Consider the following 19,305-nt stretch of genomic DNA (forward strand, 5'->3'; position numbering starts at 1 on the left):
ATCTGCAACAAACTATCATTGGATATTTGTGTATAGGCCTGTCTGTGAGTTTCTGAGTTCTTTCCACAGTGTAGGCCTTCTCTATTGACAGACAGTGGGTATCTAATGGCATTGCAGTCCTATTCACATAGGTAACATGCAAGTTTAGTTCATTTTCATTCCCATCGAAATAAACGCAACAATTTCAATGTGTTTACGGAGTTACTGTTCATAGAAGGAAAGTAGTCAATTGAAATATATTCATAAGGCCCCAATCTATGGATTTAACGTGACTGGGGAGCCAGGCCCAGCCAACCAGAATTAGTTTTTCCCAACAAAGGACTTTATTATAGACAGAAATACTCCTACTTCTTGATATGCCACACCTGTCAAGTGACTGGATTAGTTTGGCAAATGAGAAATGCCCACTAACAGGGATGTAAATAAATGTTGTGCACAACATTTGAGAGTTAAGCTTTTTGTGCGTATGGATAATTCGTGGGATCTTTTGTTTCAGCTCATGAAACCAACATTTTACATGTTGCGTTTATAATTTTGTTCTGTAAGGACACTGCTGAGGTTCAGCTGAGGCCTTGGTGCAAAGTACTAGTTTTGCCACTAGGGAGAGACAATGTCTAGCACAATATCCAGCAGCACAAACCGGTGCATCAACGAAGGCAGGGCGAAACATTGAGGAAAAAGTTTGAGCATTGCAGTGTGTATTTGGGTTCTTTAATTCCCCATACTGATTCCATAGGATATTTCTGACAGGGAGAAACACATCAACCTGACACTGGTACTAAATCTGGATTTTAATGATGTGGAATTACTGATAAATTGGGAACTAACAATTTGATTAACACCTTCGACTTGTAAATTCAAGAGTCCCTGCAAATGACTGATGACACAAAACTGTTTTAGATTATGTTTTAATCAAGCTGATTGGATTCTTCAATACATCCCTCTTTCCATCCCATGAAATTACATTTGACCAGTGTTTTTTCAGACATCTTTGAGAAACAGGCATTGCACTTCATTCAATGAGACTAGCGCAGTACTTCAACCACCTATGTCCTTAAAACATCTATTAAATATTTTCACTTCAGAAAACTAAATTAATGGTGTATCAAAAACAACGCTCCTGTTTCAACAAATATCAGTTATGTTTCTCCTTTGCTATGAGCAGATTATTGCACCAGAATTGCTGATTATGAGCGGAATAAAAAGTAACATGTACAGACATGTTTAATGAACATGAAAACAATGTCCTCAAAGTAAGGTGATAAAGACATAATAACAAAGCCTTATGACATTAAACAGATATACAACAAATGGAAATTATAACAGAGTACAGTGAACCAAGCTCATCTTTATAGTATCAATTCAGAAGACAACAATTATGGTTGTATTTTCAAGTTAAGTGCACATCCTAAGTTAAGAAAAACTTAAAAGTAGAAGCTCATTCCATTCTGTCTGCTTTGGATAGAAAAATGTCTAACGGCACAGTGTTGTACAGTGGATACAAAAGCAGTTTTATAAGCAAATGATTCATCACATTTGAAAGTCATTGTAATGTCAGTAGTCTACTGACAGCCTAGGTCATTAAAGTTCTCCCAATTTGTATGACTACATAGCAGAAATATGATTGGACAACAAGAATGTAACACCTATCATTTCAATAATTACAACTGTGTACAAAACATGTCGTAAACCCCCTTAGAGCTGTAGGTCGAGAATAGTTCAATTCTCTACATAACTTCTCTCTTTTGAAGACAATGGTATAGAAGGAACATAAAACTGGATCCTTGACAAAGGGCTTAGAGAAAAGGTATGTGAAATCAGAGATTATAATGGAAGCAGGATGGAAATATTGTTGTGTCATTTCAAGTCAGGAATCATAATTCTTCATCAAAGTAGTTATTGTAACAAATTATAGACTGTTATTGAGAATTTAAAAATACATGAATTGAAAAAGTTGATTAACAAATACTGTGCAACATTAAATAAGGTAGTGCAGTAATAAATGGACAGAACAAATGGAATATATATATATATTTTTTTTTAAACAGCCCTGCATTGAAACCAAATCCTTTAACCTGCAAATATGCTATCATCAGTCTAGGCATTATAATAGCTACAGTATGTCTTTCTCACAGGAAACATCAACATAACTTACAGCCACTATATTTTTGGGCAAAAAAAAACCCAAAACTATTTCCTCAGAATGCATGTAAAGCAAGACTTTGCTTGTGAATGTAAGGAAATGTTAGCCCCATTGGTCATATTATTAAACCCATACACATTTATATTGTTTAAAAAAAACATACACCAATCAGACCAAAGTATGTGAAAAAATTAACAGGAGGGTGTTTGACAAACCGTGGAGGGTCTATTGGGGTAGTGCACATATACTGTGGGTGTGTTTAAAGATCAGAAGCAGGTGGGTGGGTGTATTCTCTCATTCAATTCATATCACAGTATGCTTTCATTTTTCTACTACATTTCACTCTATATAGATCTGGTTTTACTGATCATGATGGTGATTGAGTGGGTAGAAATAGGTGTGCATACATTACATACAAAATAAAATGGTTTTATTTCCAGTGTTAGTCACTTGTTACTTGGCTTGCATATAAGCTGTTTTACCTCCGGGCCATGACAAGACCGACTGAAGTAGTGGAGGCCATGAACCAGGAAGTCCTCAGACGACCCTTCACCTTTGACTCCCTGCCTCAGGTGTCGTTCCTGCTTGACCAGAGTTCTTAGGTCCTACTCCTACATAGTTATTTATTAACCCACAATGATCGAGTCCTCAGACAGTCAGACACAACCCTAGAGACTAAGTCTGGATTCCATTCTGAAAACCTGGTTCCTTCCCTTTGTCCTTGACCTCTCCCAGTCATCAAGGGACTGGAAAGAAAGAATAAAGTAGAGATACAATGACAAAAGCACTCCCTACCCTTCTGGTAGGCTAAGTGATGCCTTTGCTGTCTAATTATCTCTCATCACAGTTTCCAGTCCCTTTAGATCTATAAGGAGACAGTTGTCAAGAAAAGAGGCAAGGGAGAATTATTTGAGAACGGAATGAATCCCTGCTCTGCAACACCTGCTGGACTGGCCTGGAACCTTTCAGAGCTGGTTTCAAATAACCCTGCTCTGAGGGCTGTCCTATCTGCCTGTCTCCTCCACTGGTGCGTCCTGGCCATCAGGCTGTCTCTCCTCCTCTTGTGTACCAAACTCACCGTTCTCCTGCGTGGGCTCGGGTTCAGCCGGCACCTGGGGGGTCTCTGGGCTCTCAGGGACCACGGAAACTGCCTCGTCTGGGACAGGGGACGGTGTGGTGGGTTGTGGGAACCTCTCCCTGGAGAAATCCTCAGCCTGGCCCACGGAACTGGTCTCACTGTGGGAGTCAGAGCCCCCCGCACCCTCGCGCCGGAACAGCCTCTGTCCTGCAAGTGGAGGAGGAAAAGGAGGAGGAACCAGAAAATAGTAGTCTAAGATTTCCAGTATTTTTAATAAATAAGTTGTCCCTTGATTTTAAAAGAGAATGACTGCGAAAAAACAAGAATATCCCATCTATAGATTCTGTGAGACCATACCCGGCAGTCTCTTGGCAGAGGAGGTAGGGGTTTCTGGCGATGCCAGCCCACCTGTCTGGGCCTTCATGGAGTAGGTGGGCTCTGTGGAGTCCAGGGAACCTATGGGAAACAGTCACTTAATATACCATCGGAATGCAGATGTACAGGAGCAACCTATGAGCAGGCACACACACACAGTTGTGTACCTGCAGCCAGGTTAAAGGTTCTGCCCTTCACAGTGCTCTGGAACGGAGAGAACCAGTTCAACACGGAGCCGACCAGAGGAATCTGTCTCAACACACCCTGAGAGAGAGAGAGAGAGATGATGGTGCAAAATTTTTTTATACAAATCAGTCAATAAAATGTGCACGTATACAAAGCATTGATTAATATCATATATATACAAAAACGATACACACACACCTCCTCCATGAGTTTGTCCTGGTTGTCTTTCTGGAGCTGGAGCTCTGCCTCCTGGATGCCTTTCCTCACCACCTCTGTCATGTTCTCTAATAGCTAGTGACAAGATGGGACAGAAGAAAATAGTCCTTTACAACTCAATCAATGCAATAGGATTGTAGTATTGCATAGATTCTTTATTAAATTTTATCATCAAAAATCTATATAATCTGGAAGTACCAGCCATGTTGGAGGAAGTGACAGACTGTAGGTAAACAGAGTAGAAGGAGATAGCTTTACCCTGCCGTTCTCCTCTATGTCCCTCCCCAGGGCGGCTATCGTATCCACTAGCTCTGCCACGTCTAGGTCCTCCGTTGCCATGCCAATAAATATGCAGTCCTTCTCGGGTCCGAACTCCAGGCCTGAGGATGGAGGGAGAGAAGTTAAGAGGTAAAGCAGGCAGAATCAGAACCAGGTCTGAATCATTCCTTGAATTGAGGGGAAGAATGAAACCTTGAGTGTCAGATGTGATAAAAGGAGCTCTGTGCTGTGGACAGGCACAGTACTGACCGGTGGAGAAGATGAGGTCTGCATCCAGATCCCCTAGTTTCACCAGCAGCTCACTGTTGATCTTCTCCACCTCCAGCTTTCTTTTACTGTCGGTCAGCTCCTCAACCCTCGGCTCATACCTGAGTGGATACACACAATCATTTTGTAGACAAGTCACATTGCTTTACACAAAACATTTTGGTTGCAGTTGCACATTATTTTACTATACAGAAATTGCCACGTATTTCCTATGAAATGGCATGGTAAAATGGTAATTAAATAGCTACTAATGATATAAATACTGAATGAATAACAGTATATTCCTACCTGACGGCTCCCAGGCCAGGCCAGCTGAGGTCTTCTATGTAACTGAGGGCAGAGTGGCGGTACACCTCCTCTCTGAAGTCCAGTCTGAGACGCAGCGTACAGTTCAGCACAGGAACCAGCTCAGTCAACCGCTCCACCAGCAGATCCACGTCACTCCTCTGGGTCCCCAGGGCTGGGAGGGAACAGGTCAGAGGGCAGAGTTCAGAGGTCAACAGCTACAGGGTCAACAAAAGGAGAGTTGTGCCTGACTGACAATGATCAGTTGTTCTTCATTAACTGTACAGGTGAGTGTGTGTAATACAAATTATTTATGTCTAACAGGTGAGTGTGTGTCTTACATGTCTTACATGTGAATGTTTATTTTACAGGTGAGTGTGTGCCTTTCTTTATGATGCGTGTGTGTCTTACAGGTGAGTGTGTGTGTGTGTGTGTGTGTGTGTGTGTGTGTGTGTGTGTGTGTGTGTGTGTGTGTTACCTGCGGCGGTCATAAGAGGGGTGAAGCGGACACAGGTGCCCTCGTCCTCCAAATCCACTATGTCTACCCCGCTGGCGGGCACCAGCTGTGCCAACCGCTCACACAGCTACAGGCAGACACAATCAATCAACCAACCAACCAACATTGTCTCACCCATTACACATGTATACAAATGCTCACCCATCTGTTGAGGGAATCTAGCACTTCTCTCTCTCCAGCAAAGTAGCCCTCCACAGAACCACCACTGGATTCTGAGTAGAGGGAAGAGGGCATAGCATTATGACCTATTACATATAACATACCAAATTCAAACCCATAGTACATTTACATGATACTCATTTGAATGCATTATTACATAATTTGAATGAACACATTGCATCTAAAGTAAGTTGGATGCAGCTGAATAAGAGTTCCTGGTTAGTTGAGGAAAATGTGTTGGAACAGGAAGAGTAGTGTTAACCACTCACCTGCACTGGTCTCCTGGGAGAACCTGAACACTACTACTGGAGAGTTGAGCTCATCCTCCACCTGCAGCACAGGAAAGGTGAGAGACACACAGGTGAGGTTCCACACATTCAGGATCATAACCGTTGACCTTTAAAAAACTCTGTTGTCATTAACATGCAAACAGGTGTACTGTGTGAGAATGGGCCGGAGAAGCTGTGTGATGTGATGCTATGGAGATGCCTGGGTTTGTGACACACATCCTCTGTTTGAGCAGTCAAAGTGGTCTGCATGGAGATTGTTAAATCATGCAGCTTAAAAAAAAAAAAAATGTTTGGGCATAAATGACTTCCATTCACAATGGACATGTCTGTGTTTTCCATGGACTTTATATACATGACTAACTCTTACAACCTACGATAAATCCACAACTGACCATTATATCGTATGTACTGTGTATACTTTGTACATAAAAATAATTGAGTTGGGTAAATGTTCGTTTTGGAGAAAATCTCAGCACAGAAAATACTACTTTCCTTCTGGTAATTTCTCCCCACCTCTAACAATTCACAGTAAGGGTATGTACTACCCAGTACCCATAGCAGGATTGACAGGTTGAAGTGACATGTTGGATTGTTACTGTTGTACCCTAACAGGGTAGTAAACACAGTGAGGTCCATCTTTGATGACGCCTGGGCCAAAGTTCAACTTTAGAGTCATCAGGGTCCTGTGAAGATGTGGTGGTGAGGGGACAGGACATTCTCTGCTGTGCCTAAAACATGCCTGTAGTGATGATTGGACAGGAACCAGGAGTGGACTGATTGCAGTTTTAGCAAATGAGTGCCCTCGATTTGAGCTGTGTCTCAAACACAGTGCCTTTCAGGGCATTCAGGTAGACAAACATGGTAAGGTACAGAGTGAAACAGAGAAAGAAAGGGGGGAGCAGGCAGGGAAAAGAGGGTTGGTCCCACCTACAATAGACAGAATGAGAGAGCCCAGCAAGTCCCGTAGAGAGCCCCCTGAGATCGGCGGGATCCGAGAGAGAGACACCACACCCTGTAACCAAGGCAACCCAACAGCTCACTATCCACAGTATACACACTTCCTACACACGACACTCACTACAACAAACGGTACTCAAAGCCACGATCAACACAGTAACCAGACCCACACACTCTGCTTGTTCACCAGATCAACTTCAGCAGTTACTGCACCGTTCCAATGATCTCAAAATCTACGTGCCAATCATATTCACACTCTGTTTCAGATTATACAAAGGTCACTATCTGCTCAGAGCTGATGCCTGTGAACAAGGTCTTCATTTAGCGACAGTATGACGGAGGTCTCTGTTAGCGAGGCTCAGTGCTGTTTCTTTACCATAGTCAAAGCATCGACGAAAGAGATCTCAGAGTCAAGCTCATCCTGATGATGACAAAACAGACGTCAGATGCCCGCATCTTTATAGCTGTGTGTTATGTGTTAGAGTGGAGTGTGATCTTATGATTGTTTTCTTAAGTTATCGTATCTTAAAACTCAACAAGCAAAAGCTCATATTATTGGGAGTCTTCATCATATGACCCCCCCTACGTATAATGGCTTTATAGTGCCTTCGTTAACACCCATAGTGCGTTATTAAATACAATAAACAGCTTATGACTGCTTAGAACAGCCTCAATGCATAAATGCTTTCCACACACATTAATAGTAGTAGATAGTTAAACAGCAAGTTGTGGACCTACTGAAGTCTTTATGGAAGCCAGAGTCTTCAGTTTCTCCAGAAGCTGTTGGCTCTACAGACAAAAAGAGATACAACACAGGTCAGTTTGTTAGCAGTAAGGTGATAGAAATGAATACAGATCGCTAACCCACATGGTAATTACTAACCCAAGGTACTTACGAGCTCTACAGCGTGTCTAATCTTCTCCACTATCCCATCATGGCCCAGGTACTGCAGGGAGAGCCAGAGAGGCAGGGCACGCAGCTTCTCTACTGGCTGACTGGAGGTCAAACCAGCTGCCAGAGACTAAGACGGGAGAGAGAGAGAGAGAGAGAACTCAAATGGATAGATGAAACCAAAGATTACACCACATAGTTTACACTAATCAAATCATATCAGATCTCTAGTAACTTCAAGGGAGGCAAGAAGGAAGGATGCAAGTTTAAAGGCCCTACAGCTACAGACAGGGAGAGAGTTAAGAGGGGATACCAAAGAAGAGAACAGGAGGGAGAAAGCGTACCAGGGCTGGGTCCTCGTGTCTGTAGAGGGTGACAGCTGGGACAGCAGGCAGGCCCAGCCAGGGACCCAGGGTCAGGGTCATACTGTCACTCCTGGTGGCCGCCTGGGGACAGTGGAGGGGGCAAAGATACATAGTAAACATATTACATTACCGTACTATACAGGCATCTTACAGTGTATTCATTTAAAGTTCTGAGGGTCACAGAATGGGAGAGCATATCCTATACGTACCGTAACGGGGGAGGAGACCTCCCACAGAGCCAGGGTGGCCAAGTTGACCCTGAGAGACAGAAAAGACCAGGCAGTTATAAAGCATTTACAAACCCCTCCAATATGGTTGGTTAAAGACATATTACAAGTATTACAAGTATGTGTAATGTTGTTACCCACCCTTCTATGTGGAGCCACATGCCATACTGTTCACACAGCTCCTTTAGACGGCCCAGCTTGTCTGTGTGTCCCGCCCCAGGGGTGCCTGGGAAGACAGGCAGTGAGTACGCTCTGAGTCACTCTGCAGTACGTCTTGGTCAATAAGTCAGTGATTGACATGTTGATTTAACCTTTATTTGACCAGGTAAGTCATACAATAACATCCTGGTTGGTCAAGGGGTAAACATTGTTTCACTTTAGAGTGTAAAACTGTGTGTGTTGCTACCATGCTGCGTTGTTGTCTTAGGTCTGTCTCCGTGTTGCGTTGTCTCTTGTTGTGATGTGTGTACACATACATAAACACATTTTATTTTTATCCCAGCCCCCATCCCCACAGGAAGACCTTTTGGTAGGCCATTATTGTAAAAAATAAGTTTGTTCTTAACTGACTAGTAAAATTAAGGTAACATTTTTTTTTAAGTGTGTCACCATGCTAGGTTTTTCAATAAGCACAACCTTGGAGAAAATAAAACACTTTTAAGAGTGTGTTCTCTGCCATTTCTTGTATTAAAAAGGTGATAGAATTCCCCACTGACCAGCGTTGGCGATCAACAGCAATGGAAGCTTCCCAGTCTCCACATCCTCTCTGATCAGCTTGTCCAGCAAGGCAATGTCCTGCAAACAGCAAAACACCCATGGAGAAAGATATTGTTTTCAATTTAAAAATCTGGGTAGTATGGTAGGTAGTACACATACAGGCACCCCAGTGTCCTAAATACATAAACTCAACAAAAAAAAGAAATGTCCCTTTTTCAGGACCCTGTCTTTCAAAGATAATTTGTAAAAATCCAAATAACTTCACAAATCTTCATTGTAAAGGGTTTAAACACTTTCCCATGCTTGTTCAATGAACCATTAACAATTAATGAACATGCACCTGTGGAACAGTCGTTAAGACACTAACAACTTACAGACGGTAGGCAATTAAGGTCACAGTTATGAAAATATAGGACACTAAAGAGGCCTTTCTACTGACTCTGAAAAACACCAAAAGAAAGATGCCCAGGGTCCCTGCTCATCTGCGTGAACGTGCCTTAGGCATGCTGCAAGGAGGCATGAGGACTGCAGATGTGGCCAGGGCAATAAATTGCAATGTCCGTACTGTGAGAGGCCTAAGACAGCGCTACAGGGAGACAGGACGGACAGCTGATCGTCATCGCAGTGGCAGACAACGTGTAACAACACCTGCACAGGATCGGTACATCCGAACATCACACCTGCGGGACAGGTACAGGATGGCAACAACTTCCCGAGTTACACCAGGAACACACAACACCTCCATCAGTGCTCAGACTGTCCCCAATAGGCTGAGAGAGGCTGGACAGATGGCTTGTAGGCCTGTTGTAAGGCAGGTCCTCACCAGACATCACCGTCACCTATGGTCACAAACCCACTGTCGCTGGACCAGACAGGACCGGAAAAAAGTGCTCTTCCCTGACGAGTCACGGTTTTGTCTCACCAGGTGTGATGGTCGGATTCACATTTATCATCAAAGGAATGAGTGTTGCACCGAGGCCTGTACTCTGGAGTGGTACCGATTTGGAGGTGGAGGGTACATCATGGTCTGGGGAGGGGGGGGTCACATTATCATCGGACTGAGCTTGTTGTCATTGCAGGAAATCTCAACACTGTGCGTTACAGGGAAGACATCCTCCTCCCTCATGTTTTACCCTTCCTGCAGGCTCATTCTGACATGACCCTCCAGCATGACGATGCCACCAGCCATACTGCTCGTTCTGTGCGTGATTTCCTGCAAGACAGGAATGTCAGTGTTCTGCCATGGCCAGCGAAGAGCCCGGATCTCAATCCCATTGAGCACGTCTGGGACCTGTTGGATCAGAGGGGGTGAGGGCTAGGGCCATTCCCCCCAGAAATGTCCAGGAACTTGCAGGTGCCTTGTTGGAAGAGTGGGGTAACATCTCACAGCAAAAACTGGCAAATCTGGTGCAGTCCATGAGGAGGAGATGTACTTAATGCAGCTGGTGGCCACACCAGATAGTGATTTTGACCCCCCCCCCTTTATTCAGGGACACATTATTCAATTTTGGTTAGTCACATGTCTCTGGAACTTGTTCAGTTTATGTCTCAGTTGTTGAATCTTGTTATGTTCATAAAAATACTTACACATGTTAAGTTTGCTGAAAATAAACAGTTGACAGAGAGGACGTTTCTTTTTTTGCTGAATTTATATACACACACACATATATATGTATATACACACAAAGAATGTAGACACCCCTTCAAATGAGTGGATTCGGCTATTTTTTGCTAGCAGGTGTATAAAATCGAGCTCAGTGACTTTCAACGTGGCACCGTCATGGGATGCCACCTTTCCAACAAGTCAGTTTGTCAAATTTCTGCCCTGCTCGAGCTACCCCGGTCAAGTGTAAGTACTGTTATTGTGAAGTAGAAATGTCTAGGAGCAACAACAGCTCAGCCGCAGAGTGGTAGGCCACACAAGGTCACAGAACGGGACCACCAAGTGTTGAAGTGCCTAAAAATTATCTTTCCTCGGTTGCAACACACACTACTAAGTTCCAAACTGTCTCTGGATGGAATGCCAGCACAATACCTGTTCGTCAGGAACTTCATGAAATGGGTTTCCATAGCTGAGCAGCCGCACACAAGCCTAAGATCACCATGCGCAATGCCAAGCATCGGCTAGAGTGGTGTAAAGCTCGCCGCCTTCTCTGGGGTGAGGAATCACACTTCACCATCTGGCAGTCCAACGGACAAATCTGGGGTTGGAGGATACCAGGAGCACGCTACCTGCTCCAATGCATAGTGCCAACTGTAAAGTTTGGTGGATGAATAATAGTCAGGGGCTATTTTTCATGGTTCAGGATAGGCCCCTTAGCTCCAGTGAAGGGAAACCTTAACGCTTCAGCATGCAACGACATTCTAGACGATTCTGTGCTTCCTACTTTGTGGCAACAGTTTTGGGAAGGCCCTTTCCGGTTTCAGCATGACAATGCCCCCATGCACAAAGTGAGGTCCATACAGAAATGGTTTGTCGAGATCGGCGTGGAAGAACGTGACTGGCCTGCACAGAGCCCTGACTTCAACCCCATCGAAAATCGACTGCGAGCCAGGCCCAATCTCCCAACATCAGTGGCCAACCTCACTAATGCTCGTGGCTGAATGGAAGCAAGTCCCCACAGCAATGTTCCAATATCTAATGGAAAGCCTTCCCAGAAGAGTGGAGGCTGTTATGGTAGCAAATTCGGGGGATCAACTCCATATTAATGCCCATCATTTTGGAATGAGGTGTTCAAATACTTTTGATAATGTAGTGTACATTGTATGAGCCCTATCTAAATGAGGCTGATGTACCATTTGGTGCTGGGATCCGAACATGGTGTTACAGGGGACGGTACACAGGCTGGACAGAGGCAGAGCCAGCTGAGGAAGAGAGGATTTCTGTTAAAGTCAATCTACATCTACATACTTCTGAAATGTCTGCTATTATAACACTAAAGTAACATCAAAAAGGTCTGTCTGTGTGTCTTCATGTAAGAACACGCAATGCGTTTCTATGCCTGCTTCTACGCCTACTTGGCTGCAGAGGTGCTGTCCCAGGCCAGGCCTACAGGTGGCGCTCTGGTAAATGACAGGCTGTCTGGAGTTGAGCACGGTGTAGCCCTCTGTGGAGTAGTCCTCATAGCGGGTGTTGATGACCAGGCGACACACCTTCAGCAGGCCCTCTCTGTCATCTTCATGGTAGTATGCTGAGCCACTCTCATACCTGGCAGGACATCAAAATTAGCAAAGCATCAGGAACAAGCACACACACGCACTCGACAGACAGACCCAGACACACACCTGAAGAGTCTGCAGAGCCAGAGTGTTGTGTCAGACGCGATGCGTGTGATCAGCTTCCTGAGTCTCTCCCTGTCCAGCACGGAGATGTAGGCTGCTAGGCTGTGTCCTAGCAACGCCATGTGACCCTGCTCTCCGACATTCTGCATCCTGCTGGGGGACAAGACCCCCACAGGAAGTTAGGTCACAAAGACGTGATGTTGATAAACTGTATTATACTGATTGTATTGGGAATATTTAAGATGAATAAAGTTCATATACAGTGAAGAGTGATTAACACAATGCTTAGCATATTTATATGTTTTCACGTTCTGTTTGTGCAAGGTTCTGTTGATAGTGATTGATGCCAGACTGGAGGTACAAGGACACTGATTAGTACTGTATTCTGTGAAACACGGTGTGATTCTGTAGCAGCTGACAATGTCACTGCAAATTGTTTTGACTTCCTACAAGCCTCTTGGGCTGTTTTTTACAGCACTTGGTACTGTCTGATTAGAATATAAAAAGGGCCTGTCTCCAAGAGGCCAGATAGACATTTTCTCTGCCTCTGATCTGGCGGAGTCTACCTGTTGCAACTTTAATCAACCGGATAGATTTTTCATTGATATTATCAACAACTTATTATTGTTCACATTGAAATTCTTATTATACAGATGAGAAAATTCTAAGATGGCCTTCCAACTGACATATGCTCTCAGTAGTGGTGTTTTAATGTCAGACCTACCGATGGCTTGGCTTGTCTTCCTCCTCATCTTCATGCATGAGATTCTGGACCAGCTGGAGTATACTGGCCACATCCTGCCCACTGGAAGTTTGGAACAAAACACACAGGGAACTCATTACTTCTGTGAAATAACATCCACATTTGTATGTGTGAGAGAGAGAGAGAGACAGAGAAAGATACTAGATTGAGAGTGAGAAACAGGGCTATCTACTGTACTCACTCTCCCTGTAGGGGTCCAGGGATACTACTCCTGCTGAACTGTCGTCTATCTGCATCCGGATCTGATGCACTGGAGAGAAACAAACAACAAAACCAACACGTCAGATAGTCCTTCAGGTGTGTGCATCTGACTTGTGTTAACATACAGTATGTGCGAAGAGATGTGTCATTAACAACCAGTGTAATACTCATCAATACATCCTTATGAACAAACACCAATTCATAAAAGCTCACTTTCGGCCATCCTCCAAGATCTTCATGGCCTCGTTGAGGTTCTTGCCCATTTCAGCGAGTGTGGGGTCGACCATCATCTACGGTCAGAAGTCAGACTGAGCAAAAAGACACTAAAGCAGATGGATACCTCATTCCATCTCAGGGTCAGACAGAGCCATTGCCAGAGGCTAGCTAAAAACACATCTTTCAGTTCTCTCCACCCCTAAAGTCTTATATTTAACACTAATCCTCCCTCTACCCTCCTCTGTCACCTATTGGACTGCACATTGAGGTGGATCAGAGGTATAGTAGACAGAGGTCAATCGAATTGTTAACATTAGTCAAATATTGACATTAGCATGATGTAACAGACTCTACCATAGTCTTGCCAATTCCAGGCGACTGGAGAAGCAGTTGAAAGTAAATACAGTCTGACTATAACTTCTATTCATTTATTGTGGTGCCTCAAGGCCCTAATTTCTGTCTGAAATGATAATGGGTGTGGTTATGGATACACCTGTTATGTGATAGTTGGATTACCTGGCTGATTTCATCAAACTGGATTTTCTGCTTCTACAACATACCACTCAATATATTTATGATCTGCCTAGATATTTGTCTTTCAGTAAATGTCTGTTAACCAATAAATAACATCCGTGATCATGATGACTCTCTGGCTGTCTACTGAAATGTGTTCTGACCAGGGGAGTTTAAGAGCCCAGACGCTTGCTCTATAACACGCATTACTTGCCGTACGGCTTTGGAAACATAAGGAACGTATCTTCCATATCAAATGAAAATACTACACAGCCATATCTCCAAGTTGCATTACTTGTTTACGGAAGACATAGGTGGCCACCTATACTAAATAGCCATCTAGCATGCTCCAAATCTGTGTGTAATCTTAACTGTGGAAAGTGTAGTTCGTCGACTGGAGGCACACACATCTTGTGGGTATGTGCAAAACTGCTAATGTAAGTGTATATTTTTATTATATTTATTGCTGATATGGAAAGGGGCATATCAGCAGGTTTCAAAAACCGGTTTTGAAAGCGATGATTATTGACCTTTTGAAATGTTAAAACACAGCGTCGGAAGGTCGCGTTCTCAGTTGTCGATGAAGTCGGAGATTTCAGAGTTCCCAGATGTTTTGAACGCGGCAACTGCGCTAGTCAATCAGCTATCCGTGACCATCCATAATAAATTAGCAGCATCGTCATCACGATGATAAATTGTTTTATGAATGGAAAGTGGCAGCTTCTTAATTGACGACATAAGCCATGAAAAAACAAGGACATGCAAGGGTTAAATGCCACATTGCATTGCGTGAATAAAGTAAATAAATCTAGTTCCGCGTAATACTGAGCAATGACAGCTGGCTTACCGCTGTTGGTGCTGTTAGCCTAACTAGCATTGCTAGCCATAGTTTGCCTAGCGTTACCGCTTGGACCCCACCGAGATTGACAGCTCGTTTATGCTTACCTTGTAACGCGGTGCCTTCAGACAGTTAAAAAGCTTGAGAAAAGGATACGCCGCCTATCCAGTCTGTATGGACGAGGGGAATATTATTATATTGACGGCTGAACAGCTAACTCCTGTAAATGTTAACTTCCTGGACTGGCGCTCCGTATTCCACGCTGGCAGAGCTGACGTATCGCTACGCCACCAATGTGGTGCTGTGTGTATCTTGATTGGCTGATAGGTGCTTAGCTGACAAGCAGGCAGTGAGTGCAGGGTTTTTAAATTGAGTCCCTGTAATACTTTGAAATAGCCTAGTAATTAATTCCTCCATTCATTGAAGTAATGATCTATTTGGATGAAAGCAGGGCATCTAGTGCATAATGCACCAGTCTATCATAGACAGATAAGTGATTATTTCAGTGACAGTAGGATGTTTTCAAAGGGAGAATGAAACAGACAAAAAACGTCTCCACTGCTCAAGTGTACAATGGCGGCGAGCTTTACACCATTCCAGCCAATGCTTGGCATTGCGCATGGTGATCTTAGGCTTGTGTGCGGCTGCTCGGCCATGGCAACTCAGTTCATGGCGTTCCTGGCGAACAGTTATTGTGCTGACATTGCTTCCATATGCAGTTTGGAACTTGTTAGTGAGCATTGCAACTTAGGACAGACAATTTCTTGCACTTCGCGCTTCAGCACTCGGCTGTGCCGTTCTGTGAGCTTGTGTGGCCTACCACTTTACGGCTGACCAGTTGTTGCTCCCAGACGTTTCCACAATAACAGCACTTAAAGTTGAACTTAGCAGCTCTAGCAGGGAAGAAATGTTATGAACTTACTTGTTGGAAAGGTGGCATCTTATGATTGTGCCATGTTGAAAGTCACTGACCAGTAAGGCCATTCTACTGCCAATGATTGTCTATGTAGATTGCGTGGCTGTGTGGCTGAAAAAGCCAAATCTACTAATTTGATGGGGTGTCCACATACATTGGTATATACAGTGCATTCAGAAAGTATTCAGACCCCTTCCCCTTTTCCACATTTTGCTACGTTACAGCCTTGTTCTAAAATGGCAAAAATATTTTTTTAATTCATTTTCTTCATGAATCTACATACAATATCCCATAATGATAGATTTTTTGAAATGTTAGAAAATGTATTACATACAAAAGACAGATACCTTATTTACAGAAGTATTCAGACCTTTTGCTATGAGACTCAAAATTGAGCTCAGGTGCATTTCCATTAATCATCCTTGAGATGTTTCTACAACTTGATTGGAGTCCACCTGTGTTAAATTGAATTGATTGGACATGATTTGGAAAGGCACACACCTATTTATATAAGATCCCACAGTTGACAGTGCAAGTCAGAGAAAAAAACAAGCCATGAGGTTGAAGGAATTGTCCGTAGAGCTCCAAGACAGGATTGTGTTGAGGCACAGATCTGGTGAAGGGTACCAAAAAATGTATGAAGCATTGAAGTGAAGGTCCCAAAGAACACAGTGGCCTCCATCATTCTTAAATGGAAGAAGTTTGGAACCACCAAGACGTTCCTAGAGCTGGCCGCCCGGCCAAACTGAGAAATCGGGGGGGAAGGGCCTTGGTCAGGGTGGTGACCAAGAACCCGATGGTAACTCTGACAGAGTTCCTCTGTGGAGATGGGAAAACCTTCCAGAAGGATAACCACCTCTAAGCTGAAATTGCTGTCAAAAGTGCTTCAACAAAGTACTGAGTAAAGGGTCTGAATATTTATATAAATGTCATTTTTCAGTTTTTTATTTGTAATACATTTGCAAAATAAAAAACTGTTTATGCTTTGTCATTATGGGGTATTGTGTGTAGATTGAGGAGGTAAACATGCTTTAAACATCTATTTTAGAATAAGGCTGTATCGTAGCAAAATGTGGAAAAAGTCAAGGGGTCTGAATACTTTCTGAATGCACTGTATAGTGTATGTATATTTAGGTTGGGGTAAAAGTGACTAGGCAATCAAGATAGATAATAACAGAGTAGAAGCAGTGTATGTGCAGTGTGTGTATGTGGGGCGTCAATATGCATGTGTGTGTGGGGTTTGTGTCTTTGAGTGTATTTAGTGTGTGTATGTGTGTTGGAGTGTCAGTGGAAGTATGTGTGGGTAGTGTCCAGTGAGTGTGCAATGTTCATGATTATCTGTAATCATGGCAGCATCCACGTTAATGTAGAAATGTTCAGAAACATATATTCTTATTTACACTAAAAGTGACTCCAATATGACACAATACATTATTTACCATTCATTTCTATTGGGCACAACATAATCTGAAACACAACCAAAACAAACTACAAATCCATCGAACAAGTTGGTAGAGTCACAAGCTTGATGTAGTCATTGCCTCCTAGTAATATGGGACCAAATATTAAACTTGTGAGTTAATTGATTACAATATTAGTGAATTTGTCCAAATACTTATGACACCTTCAAATGGAGGGGACTAGATACATAAAGTGCAATAATTTCTAAACAGTAAAACAGATATGTTTGAAAATAACCTCAAATAAAAATATATTTCATCTGTAATCCAAAATGCTGGAGTATAGAGCTAAATTTAAATGTTTTATCTTCACTGTCTAAATAAATATGTAGGGGAATGTATATAGCTGCACTGTTAAAACATGCAAATGCAGATGAACCAAAGTTCATTCAACTGTTATAGGTAGCCCAGCAGGAGTTGGACCTGTAGCCCGAAAAGTGTTGAGTTGGTGTCCCGGGCCGGGTGCTGGAAGAATTGATCCGGCAACTGGAGGGTTGCTGGGTTCACATTCTCAAGCTATTCCCCTACTGTTGAGCCCTTGAGCAAGGTCCTTAACCTCACTCTCCATCCAGGGATGGATGCACTGCAGCTTGACCCTGTGCTCATCTCAAATTGTATGTGGTGATGTACACATACATGTACAGAGCAGGAGACACATTTTTGTTGTTTGCTGTAACATATGGCCAATAAAGCTGTATTGTATAACATTTTCTCAACCTCACATGTATCAGGTATTGATTCTGCCCACTGGGCACAAACTGGATGAATCAACATTGTTTCAATGTAATTTGTCAATATACTGTTTCAACCACAGAATTGTCCTCATGGTAACAAATGTTAAACAGACAAACCTTGTATAACATATGTTATATTTGTACTTTTGAAACGCGTCAGATCTTCAATGTTATATCCACGACCTCCTACTTGAGAGTTGATCTTCAGCTATCAATTTGATCTCCCATCCAGGATTTTAACCAAGTTCAACTCTGCTTAGCGTTGTCACGGATTACTACCAATGTGCTATCATCAGAATGATTAGAGATATATCTTAATAACTAAATAGATTCACGGTTGGTATTGAAGTCAATCCAAAGGGTAGGTTTAATAGAGCAAATAAAATATAACCCTACTCTGTAAGTCAATGATACTAATTAGGCCTAAATAGAATTTGTCAAGTCATCAACAGCTATTGTTTCAATTCAAACCAGGGTTATAATAAAAAATAAATACATGTGTTTCATGCTTTGGTTGATGTCATATTTAAGTTAATAATGAATATGTTGGATTCACGTCTCCATTTCAACCAAATATCTAAGTTAAATAGGACATTTAAAGTTTGATTTAGTCCTATTCTTTTAACTAAGACTTTTGGTTGCGATGGAGACGTGAATCCAACATCAACTACAAAGTATTCGACAAACTGGAATTAAAGTCGGACTAACTCAGTGGCACAAAATATACCTCTTCTTCAAATGTTGTTATTTAGTTGTGTTGATAACCAAACACAATATAACTTTTTCAATAAAGCCTATTAACTTGTCAATAAGTTAAATTAACAAACAATGTAAGTTAAACACTACAATTAAGGCAGTGGCTCATATGTAACTTTCCAAGCATTAGATACATCTGTCAGGTATGTGTAGGTGGCTGCAAGGGAGTCAGGCGCAGGAGAGCAGGTATTTGGTAGCACACGGAGCCTTTTATTCAGGCGACCCAAAAACACACGGCACAATGAACACGAAATACAAAACGGGTATGTATATAACCCAGTGCAGCCAGACTAACGTGAGTATACTTCAAAACAGATAAACAATACCACACAAAGACATGGGGGAAACAGAGGGTTAAATACACAACACATAATGAGGGACAATGAGAACCAGGTGTGTGGGAAAACGAGACAAAACAAATGGAAAATGAAAAATGGATCGGCGATGGTTAGAAGGCCGGTGACGTCGACCGCCGAACACCGCCCGAACAAGGAGAGGCATCGACTTCGGAAGAAGTCGCGACAATCTCCTTTAAATGTTGATATATAGTTGCGTTTTCAACCTAACACAATTCGATATGACTTTTGTAATACAGACTAATGTAACGGTTTTAATTCAACCTTAAAATGAGTAACTCATCCATGGCCACATTTTGCGGGTACTATAACTATAA

General features: G+C 42.7%; 1 protein-coding gene across 6 annotated transcripts; it reads right to left on the bottom strand.

The window, feature by feature from the left end:
- Positions 1 to 892: 892 nt before the first annotated feature.
- On the bottom strand, positions 893 to 15,081 carry LOC109893574 (pyridoxal-dependent decarboxylase domain-containing protein 1). 6 transcript variants are annotated; one of them, XM_031828049.1, is made up of 24 exons: positions 14,874 to 15,081; positions 13,413 to 13,489; positions 13,180 to 13,248; positions 12,960 to 13,040; positions 12,239 to 12,385; positions 11,972 to 12,161; positions 11,750 to 11,818; positions 8,953 to 9,031; positions 8,378 to 8,462; positions 8,219 to 8,267; positions 7,989 to 8,090; positions 7,649 to 7,774; positions 7,491 to 7,541; positions 6,727 to 6,807; positions 5,775 to 5,835; positions 5,488 to 5,558; positions 5,308 to 5,413; positions 4,833 to 5,004; positions 4,527 to 4,645; positions 4,257 to 4,378; positions 3,981 to 4,073; positions 3,764 to 3,860; positions 3,579 to 3,677; positions 893 to 3,428 (listed from the first exon to the last, which is right to left on the bottom strand). In XM_031828049.1, the coding sequence occupies exons 2-24, from the start codon at positions 13,487 to 13,489 to the stop codon at positions 3,148 to 3,150; spliced, it is 2,427 nt and encodes an 808-aa protein (XP_031683909.1). In that variant the 5' UTR covers positions 14,874 to 15,081; the 3' UTR covers positions 893 to 3,147. The 6 variants fall into 6 exon arrangements, with proteins under 6 accessions (XP_031683909.1, XP_031683911.1, XP_031683908.1 ...); XM_031828051.1 differs by lacking the exon at positions 6,727 to 6,807 and adding an exon at positions 7,129 to 7,173; XM_031828048.1 differs by having other exon boundaries at positions 12,239 to 12,388.
- Positions 15,082 to 19,305: the final 4,224 nt, after the last annotated feature.

Source organism: Oncorhynchus kisutch, linkage group LG6 (genome assembly GCF_002021735.2).
Source record: "Oncorhynchus kisutch isolate 150728-3 linkage group LG6, Okis_V2, whole genome shotgun sequence".
NCBI lineage: Eukaryota > Metazoa > Chordata > Actinopteri > Salmoniformes > Salmonidae > Oncorhynchus > Oncorhynchus kisutch.

Excerpts from the sequence above, each read along its gene's own strand:
- LOC109893574 (XM_031828048.1), bottom strand. The coding sequence starts at position 13,489 with ATGATGGTCGACCCCACACTCGCTGAAATGGGCAAGAACCTCAACGAG. Across the intron at positions 7,775-7,988 it reads GACACGAGGACCCAGCCCTG|TCTCTGGCAGCTGGTTTGAC; the intron begins GTACGCTTTCTC and ends CTCCCGTCTTAG. Across the intron at positions 3,429-3,578 it reads CTCTGCCAAGAGACTGCCGG|GACAGAGGCTGTTCCGGCGC; the intron begins GTATGGTCTCAC and ends CTCCACTTGCAG.